This window comes from Chrysochloris asiatica, unplaced genomic scaffold, assembly GCF_000296735.1.
Source record: "Chrysochloris asiatica unplaced genomic scaffold, ChrAsi1.0 scaffold00023, whole genome shotgun sequence".
Taxonomy (NCBI): domain Eukaryota; kingdom Metazoa; phylum Chordata; class Mammalia; order Afrosoricida; family Chrysochloridae; genus Chrysochloris; species Chrysochloris asiatica.
The window spans coordinates 22,788,466-22,799,571 of NW_006408541.1; the positions used below are offsets into that span (position 1 = coordinate 22,788,466).

At 41.4% G+C, this 11,106-nt stretch overlaps 1 protein-coding gene across 1 annotated transcript in view; it reads left to right on the plus strand.

The window, feature by feature from the left end:
• Nucleotides 1-11,106, plus strand: part of LOC102821630 (receptor-type tyrosine-protein phosphatase T-like) — a 1,273,932-nt gene that overhangs the window by 1,104,308 nt on the left and 158,518 nt on the right. Inside the window, exon 17 of the mRNA XM_006839353.1 lies at nt 4,344-4,492. Coding sequence (XP_006839416.1) covers nt 4,344-4,492 — 149 coding nt within the window. The remainder of the gene's footprint in view (nt 1-4,343; nt 4,493-11,106) is intronic.

Below are 11,106 nucleotides of genomic sequence, written 5' to 3' on the forward strand. Positions count from 1 at the left end.
ATCCATCTCGTTGGGGGTCTTCCTTTTTTTCTATGACCCTCCACCTTACCAAACATGATATCCTTCTCCAGTGACTGGTCCCTCCTGACAATATGTCCAAAGTATGAGAGACGAAGTTTGGCCATCTTGGCCTCCAAGGAACACTCTGCGTGCACTTCTTCCAAAATGGATCTATTGGTTCTTTTGGCAGCTCATGGCACTTTCAGTATTCTCCTCCAACACCATAACTCAAATGCATCAGTTCTTCTACAGACTTCCTTATTCACTGTCCAGTTTTTGCATGCATATAAGGTTATTGAAAATACCATGGCTTGGGTCAGGTGCACCTTAGTCCTCAAGCTGACATCTTTGCTCTTCAACACTTTAAAAAGGTCTTGTGCAGCAGATTTGCCTAATGCAATATGTCCTTTGATTTCTTGACTGACTGCTGCTTCCATGAGTGTTCATAGTTGATCTAAGAAGAATGAAGTCTTTGACAACTTCAATCTTTTCTCCGTTGATAAGAATGCTGTTTATTGGTCCAGTGGTGAGGATTTTTGTTTTCTTTAAATTGAGATGCAATCCTTACTGAAGGCTATGTTCTTTGATCTTCATCATTAAATGTTTTAATTCCTCTTCACTTTCAGCAAGCAAGGATTTATTATCTGCACATCACAGGTTGTTAATAAGTCTTCCTCCAACCCGGATGCCACGTTTTTCTTCATAGAACCCAACTTCTCAGATTATTTGCTCAGCATACAGGTTGAATAAGTATGGTGAAAGAATACAACCTTTTCATACACCTTTCTAAATTTTAAACCATTCAGTGTTCCCATGTTCTGTTTAAACAACTGCCTCTTGGTCCAGGTACAGATGCCTCATGAGCACAGTTAAGTGTTCCAGAATACTCATACTTCGCAATGTTATCCATAGACTGTCAAGATCCACACAATAGAAAGTCTTTGCCTAGTCAATAAAGCACAGATAAACAACTTTCTGATACTGTCTGCTTTCAGCCAAGATCCATCAGACATCAGCAATGATATCCCTCATTCCACGACCTCTTCTGAATCTGGCTTGAACCTCTGGAAGTTCTCTGTCAACGTATGCTTGCAGCCGTTTCTGTATTACCTTTAGTACTTTACTCACATGGGATATCAAAGAGATTGTCCAATGATTTCCACATTCCATTGGGTCCCCTCTCTTTGGAATGGACACAAATATGTATCTCTTCCAATCAGTCGGCCAGATAGTCATCATCCAAATTTCTTGGCAGAGATGAGTGAGTGCCTTCTGTGCTGCCTCACTTTCTTGAAAGATTTCTATTTTTATTCCATCAATGTGTGGTGCCTTGTTCTTTGCCAATTCTTTCAATGCACCTTGGACTTCCTCCTTCAGTATCATTGGCTCTTGATCATATGCAACCTCTAAAAACAGTTGAACATTAACCATTTCCTTTTGGTACAATGACTCTGTGTATTCCTTCCATCTTCTCTTGATGCTTTCTGCATCATTCAATAATTTTCCCAGAGAAATTTTCAATAAATAAATTTTGGCTTTAATTTTTTCTTTAATTTCCCCAGCTTGAGAAATGCTGAGTGTGTTCTTCCTTTTTGGTTTTCTGATTCCAGATCTTTGCACATTTGTTTGTAACATTTGGCTTTATCTTCTCGAACTGATCTTTGAAATTTTCTGTTCAGCTTTTGACCTCCTCATTTCTTGCATTTGCTTTAGCATCTCTACACTGGAGAGCAAGTTTCGGTGTCTCTTCTGACATCCATTTTGGCCTTTTCCTTCTTTCTTGTCTTCTTAATGACTTTTTGCCTTCTTCATGTATGATGTTCTTGATGTCATCCCACAACTCTTCTGGTCTTAGGTCTTTAGTGTTTAATGTATCAAATCTTTTCTTCAGATTATCTCTAAATTCAGGTGGAATATATTCAAGATCATATTTTGGCTCTCGTGGACTTCTTTTCATTTTCTTCAGCATCAGTTTGAATTTGCATATGAGTAATTGATGATCTGCTCCACAGTCTGTCTCTGGCCTTGTTTTCACTGATGATATGGAGCTTTTCCATTGTCTCTTTCTACAGATGTAGTCAGTTTGATTTCTATGTAGTCCATCTGGTGAGGTTCATGTGTATAGTCATCTGTTATGCTGTCTAAAGAAGGTATTTGAAATGAACAAATCATTGGTTTTGCAGTATTCTATCATGTGTTCTTTAGTATAATTTCTATCACCAAGGCCATATTTTCCAACTACTGATCCTTCTTCTTTGCTCCCAACCTTTGCATTCCAGTCACCAGTAATGAGCAATACATCTTGATTACATGTTTGATCAATTTCAGATTGAAGAAGTTGGTAGAATTCTTCTATTTCATCCTCACTGGCTTTAGTGGTTGGTACATAAATTTGAATAATAGTGCTATTAACTGGGCTTCCCTGTAGGCGCATGGATATTATCCTATCACAGACAGCATTGTACCTCATGACTGATCTGGATATGTGCTTTTTGACAATGAATGCAATTCCTCTTCAATTTGTCATTTCCGGCATAGTAACCCATGTGGTCATCAGATTCAAAATGGCCAATACAGGTCCATTTCAGCTCACTAATGCCTAAGATATTCATGTTTATGTGTTCCATTTCATTTTTGACAGCTTCCAATTTTCCCAGATTCATACTTCGTACGTTCCATGTTCTGATTATTAATGGATGCTTACAGCTGTTTCTTTTCATTTTGAGTTGTGCCCCATCAGCAAATGAAGGCCCTGCAGGCTTTTCTCCCACAGGCTTTACTCCATTTGCGTCATCATGGTCAACTCTACTTTGAGGAGGCAGCTCTTCCCCAGTCACATTTTAAGTTCCTTTCAACCTGAGGAGCTCATTTCCAGCACTATATCTGATAGGATTTCTCTATTATTCATAAGGTTTTCAGTGACTAAATATTCGGAAGTAGTTTGTCATTCCTTCTTCCTAGTCTGTCTTCATGTGGAAGCTTATCTAAAGCCTGTCCACCATGGGGGACCCTGTTGGTATTTAAAATACTGGTGGCATAGCTTCCAGAACCACAGTAACTCACATGCCACCACAGTATGACAAACTGACAGATGAGTGGTAGTTTTGTATATTAGGAATATACTAATTATACTTAGATGACTAAATGTTGAGAAAACTCAGAGGGACTATGTTGGCTTTTTAGAAATATTTGTTTAGCTGTCATATGTTTGTTGTTGTTAAGTGCCGTTGAGTCGGTTCTGACCCATAGCGACCCTGAACAGGGTTTCCGAGGCTGTAAATCTTTACAAGAGCAGAAAGCCTCATCTTTCTCCCACGGAGCAGCAGGTAGTTTCAAACTGCTGACCTTGCGGTTCACAGCCCAATTCATAACCACTATGCTACCAGAGCTCCTGGCATTTTATAGTCATATTATATTTTATAGTCATATTTTCATATCCCTAACAAAAGATACAAGGAGCTCTGGTAGCATAGTGGTTACAAGTCAGACTGCTAACCTCAAGGCCAGCAGTTTGAAACTACCAGTCATTCCATGGTAGAAAGATGAGGCTTTCTGCTCCCATAAAGATTTACAGCCTCAGAAACCCTGTACAGAGTCACTATGAGTTGGAACCGACTCAACAGCACATAACCATAACCATTTAGTATCAGAATCAACTGGGGAATGTGCACATACCAAGGTCCAGACTGTATCCAACTTCAGTGAGGCCAGGCCTCAAAAGGCGAGCTCAGGTCTCCTGGTGATTCTAATTGACTCCAAAGTTTGACAACTTTTTCCTGCACTATTGTAAATGACCATCCAATTCTGAGTTTCTCTAACACATGTATACATCAAAGTCAGGCTAACTTTTCTCCTGATGAGTTCCAAGACTAACCTCCATTCTCACCCACTACTGACCACTAGCCTCTACTTGAAATTGTCATTGTTTGGTGGGTTCATATCATGAGATTAGAAGATAAATATTTTTCATGTCATTTAGAACTACAGGAACAGAAAGAGTAACCTACCCTCTCACTCCTTTTGAAAAGAGAATGAGGGTAGCTTCATGCAAGTCTCCTAGTTTCCTGTTATAAGCTTAAGTATAGAACATGCACTCTGTCAGGGATGAGGCAGGATAAGTCTTATGCTTCTGAGTAAACAGAAACCATTCATAGTTTCAGGAGAACTTACCTTTAATCCACCCTGATCTTGGAGGACCCATCTTGAGTCTGTTTCTGGGGGAAGAAATGAGGTTTGGAGGTTGAGGATGAGGGATGGGAAAGAAGAACAATCTGATCTCCCCAGTGCTTTGATACAACTGGAACCATCTGACTGTGATTTCTCCCCTTGCACATGTCCCAAAGGAAGCTGGCCAAGAAGCAGAAGGAGACACAGAGTGGAGCCCAGAGAGAGATGGGGCCTGTGGCCTCGACCGACAAACCCACCTCCAAGCTCAGCGCCAACCGCAACGATGAAGGCTTCTCCTCTAGCGCTCAGGATGTGAATGGATTCAGTAAGTTGAGTTATCCAAGGGGAGCTGGACATCTGTAGTCCAGCTGCCTTGATTTTCATCCTGGTATCTCTTCTGTGCCCCTCCCCCCCCGCCTCCACACAATGATCAGGGGCTACAGGGCACGGGTTCAGGATGCTTCCCTGGAATGATCCAGGATGAAGGTTCTCTCAAAGACATGGGGGCTGGTCATCTTAACTTCTCATGGACATGCATAGAGACAGTGTACAAATAATAATGAAGAAGGGAAGGAGGAGAATACAGCTGTTTCTATAAAGTTACAATATACCCTATTGATGATTTCCTTAAAGTTCCCAAAGCAATGCTTCCTATAAGTCACATAAAGTAGGTGAATCATGGATTGTTACTCTCTCCACTTCTAATGCTTAGGAAACTGAGGCTCAAAGAAGCAATTTCTCCAAAATATCATGGCTGATAAGACCTGGAACCTGTACCTTAGCCAGTTCCCAGACATAGTCAATGTTTCAGATGGAACTTAGTCAAGGGCCCTGAGATTCCATGCAGCATTAATACAGGATCCCAGGCTAGTGTAAGTTAACATTTCAGGGGTAATCTTCCATCAAATAAGAACCCCCCAGCCGATATTTTAGGCTACCTTAGTGATAAGTCTCAAGAGAGCTAGTAGAGTCATACTGTGATCCATTTCTTTCTCTGGATTTAACAGCAAGATCAGATTCCCTAGCCTCTGCTCCAAATATTGGCAAATGCAGTAAATCAAAGTATAGACAGATTTCCTTCACACACGGTAAATTTCAAAATGGAAAACAACACATGGGGTAAAAATTACTTTGCCGATGATAAACGTGGCATGATGTAGATCTATGAGAGAAGGAAGGAAGGAGACCAATACTTACTGACCACCTCTTATGCTGCAAAGAGCCCTGGTGGCTCTGTAGGATAGCACTGGACTAACTGCTACTTCAGTAATTCAAACCCACGAACCTTTCTGCAGAAGGAAGATGAGATTTTCTGCTCCCGTAAAGATTTACAGTCTCGGAAACCCCATGTAGAGCTGATTTGAGTTGGAATCAACTTGATTGCTGTGGGTGCGGTTTAGGTTGCAGTTCTCTGCTGCAGGTTCTGTCTCTCATGCTGTCCTCAGCACAGCCTGTGAGCGTCTTAGTTCCCATTTTACAGCTAAAACATCCCCTGTACACATGGGGTTGCCATGAGTTTCCATTCAACTTGACAGCCACTAACAACAACAAAGTTGACTACAATTTAAGGCTCTGTGAGTCTGACTAACCTTTTCAGAGCCACACCGCTGATGGATCATGGATCACAGAATAACCTCACTTATATCACCAAATCTACCTGGAGAGGTTTACAAAATACACATAGCTGGCCCTGAGCCCTTGCCTTCTAAATCAAAATCTCCTTTTCCATGAGGGGTGGGTCAGGGCTCAGAGATGTGGATTTTGTCAAAGCAACTCAGAAGGGTCTCCTGGGCATCCTGGTTCAAAAGACAAACTTTGAGAGAGGCAATAGCTGTTTTTAAATATTGATGTGTTGCATTGGAGAAAAGAGATTCATTTTAAACCTACAGAAAAGCTGAAGAAGAGTAAAATGAAAACCCATATACCCTGTACCAAGATTCACCAATTGTTAACATTTTGCCACATTTGCACTTTCTTTCCATGTGAGTACTCATATACTATTTTTTCTGAATCTATTTAAAAGTAAGTTGCAGACATTATGCCATTACCCCTCCGTAGACTGACTTCAGCATGCATTTCCAAAGAACTAGGATGGCTCTTCTGCACAAGCATAGTAAAATGATCTCTCCCAAGAAATGTAACCTTGTTTTAATGATAGGGTCACTATGCGTTGGAACCAACTTGACAGCACCTAATGACAACAACAATGTTAGTTCATAGTTGAAATTCCTCAATGACCTCCCAAATACGCCTTATTGTTTGCTTTTTAAATGTGGGATTCAATCACGGTTCTCCCAATGTATTTGCTCATCTTGTCTCTCTTAATCTCATTAAATCTAGAATAAGCGTCCACCCTTTATGTTGTCTTTTGGGCTACTGATGTTTTCTTTACCGTCTAAGCCAGTTATCCTGTAGACTAGATCACAGTTTGGATTTATCTGATGTATTTCCGTATCATTACTTTCAGACTAAACATTGTGGCAAAGAACACCACATAATAAGTGATGTGGTATGCTTTGCTTTGCCCAGTAGCAATAGACACATGATATGACTTTGCCTATTATTGGTGATGCTACGTGTGAGCATTTCTTCAGGTTGGGTAATGATTTGAAAAGACAAAGCCGAAAAGCACATACTGATTATTTTATGAGCAAATATTTAATGTTCGTTTTTCTCAGAGAGCCGAGCAAGCTTACCATCTGCCTAACCATGAAGCTGGTGCTTTATGCATTCACTGCCCAGGTAAATTTTTAGGCTTCCTGAATTCCCCAGGATGTAGGAGAGCACTTAACTCCAACAACAGGAGAGATACTGGCATAACCCAAGAGGAACATAGAAGAGGTTGTCCAGGCAAGGGACTTGGCTTCTCCTTAGAGAAAGGAATTCTCTTGAATTAACTGAGTTCTGATGTTCTAACTTGTCACTGGTTCTGCTGCTCATGGCCCAAGGTAGGGGAGGGTTTAGTTCCTTTGCAACTCTAGGTAAGTGGCCCCAAAGTATCCAAAGTCTTTCGGATACGGACCACCCAAGAACACTTGTGCAAACAAATGACTCTGAATACAAAAAAGATTATGGTCAGAGATGCATGAGACTCAACATGACCCCCAAATGGTCAGTATTTGGTCTCAAGTCTGTGACGGGTAAAGCAGCACTCTTCTTTTTCCATGCGCCAAACTCAGACCATGAAGATGAAAGCTTCTAAGACCAAGGTAGATTGGTCAGCAAGAAGGAAGAGGAAGTACACCCAATCACATCTAATATGATTGATATGCATGTGTAGCACTCTATCTATTTGTGGCGCTGTGGGTTAATGTGCCAGACTGCAAAGCCATTCGAACTGCAAGTTTGGTGGTTCAAGCTCACCAGCTGCTCCTCAGAAACCCTATACAGGGTCGCTATGGGTCAGAACTGACTCGATGGCACTTAACAGCAACAGGTAATGTACACACACCAATATATGTACACCCACAGGCATATATACACACGTATGAATAGATGGACTAGTTTTATGGATACTCTGAAAAGACAGAAATCAAAATATCCATTAACTTATTATACGCAATTATTCCGAAGTTTTGCATTGATTTGAATCAATGACATTTTATCAAGAGCTTTCTCTGTACATTTCGTGTCCTCAGGCGTCAATGAAAACCACACTCTGGGGATGCTTTTGAATGCCCTACAAATGTATCAGGTGCCTTTTAAAATGCCCTGTGGCACCACTGGGATGGGATTTGAAGGGAAAAGATATATAAGTAATGCTTACACTGGAGATGTAGAAATTGCTTCTGAAATCACCCTGATGTATGTAAAATTGAATCTATTTTCGTGGCATTAGTGAAGTGACTGTCTGACTTAGGCACTGGCATCTTTAGGAGGCAAGGAGATTGCCTGCAAATGTGGAAGAAGTGTTGGGAGAGGCAGGCACAAGAATGTGTTGTCACATTAGAAAAGATTACAGAAGAATGTGCTCTGAGCAATTATTTCATTATTGAACAGGTGGGTCCTTGCTTAATTCAAAGGCTGTCTCTCCCTGTGTAGATTTATTTTCTGGGATTTTTCTATTCCAAGTGACTGTTAGGTTCTGTAACATCCATTCAATCAAGCCTCCCCATATTGTACAACAACAATGACCCGTAGAACTCGAGGGTGATGGGGCTTTGGCAGGTGTCGGCTGCTGCTTTGGAATACTGTGGCATTCTTGAAAAAGGAGAGTGTGTCGCATTTCAAGGACAAATGACATGCATTGTTTTCCATTTAAAGAAACGCTGGCTTTTATTAAGTAATCTGATTTTGATCTTACTGCTCTGTGTACCAGACAGTTATTATTTTTTTGAGATTTTTTCACTCCTTGGGATCATTTTCTGAGTCTTTCTTCTGGTACTTTTTTTTTTTTTTTTTTTATGCCCATGCATAAACATTGTGCATTGTGTTGAATACCTGTATACTATAAACCTTTTACCATGGAACATTTTTTTACATGTATAATTCAGTGACGCTGATCCCATATATCATGTTGTTCAATCATCACCACCATTACCTATTTCCAAATGCTTCCATCACTCTTAAGAGAAGCTCAGTTCCCCTAAGGAATGAGTTCCCTAGAAGCCGCCCAGACCCCAAAGAAACTGGGGAGAAAGAAAAACAAAGAAACAAATAAATAGCAAGAAATGTCATCTTTTATATATATATATACCCTCAAGCTTTCTTTTCACCGCATAGCCAAGTAAAGGAGAGAAAGGAGATAAAAAATAAAATAGCCCAGTTAGCTGAGAGGGCAATGCCTCCTGGGTCTTCTTTTCCTACTGCAGGAAGTCAACTCTGAGTGGACAAGTGCTGGGGAAATCAGCCGACCAGGAGGCTGCTGGGAAGTGGAACTGTAGACCAGATGGCCCCAACCTCAGGCATTCCTGCATTCTGACCACTCCTGGATAGATACACAGATAGATGAGGAAGACATCGCCTGGCCCACCAAGAGCTCCCCACCTGGCCTAGGAGACCCATGTGCCAGTCAAGAGTGTCTTTAAGCAACATATCAGGGGTTACTGCAGCAGTCTCTGGACAAAGCACCACAAGCCCTTCCCAATGGGACTCAACCCTGCCTCCTGGCATCTTTGTTGCTGATAAGGAGAGTGAAGCCCTCCCTGTCCTTCAGCCCATAGGTCTCCAAGTAGGACTTTAGAGTCTCTAAGGAATGACTGAGGTGGATACCCCATGGGGATGATTTAGCAGAGATGAGGACAGAGGCAAGCACCAGGCAAAATTTTATCCTGATTATTTTAGGAACATGTTATGTAATAAACAATTTAAACAGGGAAGACGTGATAATTTAAGACTGCCTTTGTGGAATGGTTGGAATTGGAGTAAATTCCTTGGGAAGTATCCTTAACTCTTTCAGGATCATAAAGAAATGGATCTCTGGGAAAACTGGCCTGACCAAGTCTTCCCTGGGGAAACAACCAAGTTGATGATGTTTAATATTAAGTATTGCTAATGATACCTTGGAGTCCTAGTGTGGTGCTGTGGGTTAATGCACTTGACCACAAAGTCAGTTTGAACCACAAGATTGGCAGTTCAATCTCACTATACTGGGTCACTATGGGTTAGAACCAACTCAACGGTACTTCACAACAACAGTGATGTGCTGGAGTCCTGGTGTGGCACTGTAGGATAAGCACTGGACCACAAGGTTGATTTGAACTTCAAAGTCAGCAGTTCAAGCTCACCACATGCTCCTCAGAAACCCTACACAGGGTCGCTATGTGTCAGAACTAATTCAACAGCACTTAACAACAATGATACCTTAAGGAGCCCTGGTAACATAGTGCGTTACAAATTGGGCTGCTAACCGCAAGGTCCGAAATTTGAATTGACCAGCTGCTCTGTGGGAGAAAGATGAGGTTTTCTGCTCTGGTAAAGATTTACAGAAACTCTATACAAAGGTTTCAGTGAGTTGGAACCGATTCCATAGCACATGACCACCACCACCATCAATGATACTGTCCCTTTGCTTAAAAACTTCTCTGGGCCAGTATTTGTTAGATGCTTTTTAGATATTTTCTCTCTCAGCTCACTCCAGTGGAAATTATTACCCTGAAATCATAAATGCGGAAGCCAAAACTCAGTGAGGTTAAATACCTTTCTGCAGCTACATCTTGGTGACCTGTCCCTCTTCTGCTTGAAGTCCTTCAGTGGCTCTTTGTTGCTCCTGAGATAATGACTAAAACCTAAACATGACTTCCTAGGTCCTCCACATCTAACCTTTATCCACATCTCTGGCCCATCAGATGCTCACTGATCATTGGTTTGAATGGCCTAACTGGAGTCCCAAACTAAGTCCACTTCTGGTTTTAAGTACTTGTAAACAAATTCTGTTGTCTGCTCCTTTTACTACTGGTGTGACTTTGTAGGAGAAAGCACTTGACTGCCAACCACAATGTCAGTGATTCAAATCCACCAATCGCTCCTTGAAAACCCTATACAGAGAGGGTCACTATGAGTTAGAACTAACTCAATGGAGATTTTAAGTTAATATCTGTTCTCTGTACCTTCCATCCATTCATGTCTTTCCTTCACTCAAGTATGGTCCGGAACTAGACACTGGTCCTTGTCTGCCCTCTGGTGCCACACAGGGTAAAGGACTTAGTCTCTCTCTCCCTCCCTGAAGCACTTTTCTCCCATTCCTAGTATTTGGTGGTGACTACCTGTGTGTCCAGAGCATGGGAACACTGAATGTCTTAAAATTGGGAAAGGTGTGCAACAAGGTTGTGTTGTTTTACCATACTTATTCAGCCTGTATGCTGAGCAAATAATACGAGTAGCTGGGTTCTGTGAAGAAAAACGTGGCATCAGGATTGGAAGAAGACTCATTAACAGCCTGCGATATGCAGATGATACAACCTTGCTTGCTGAAAGTGAAGAGGACTTGAAACATTTACT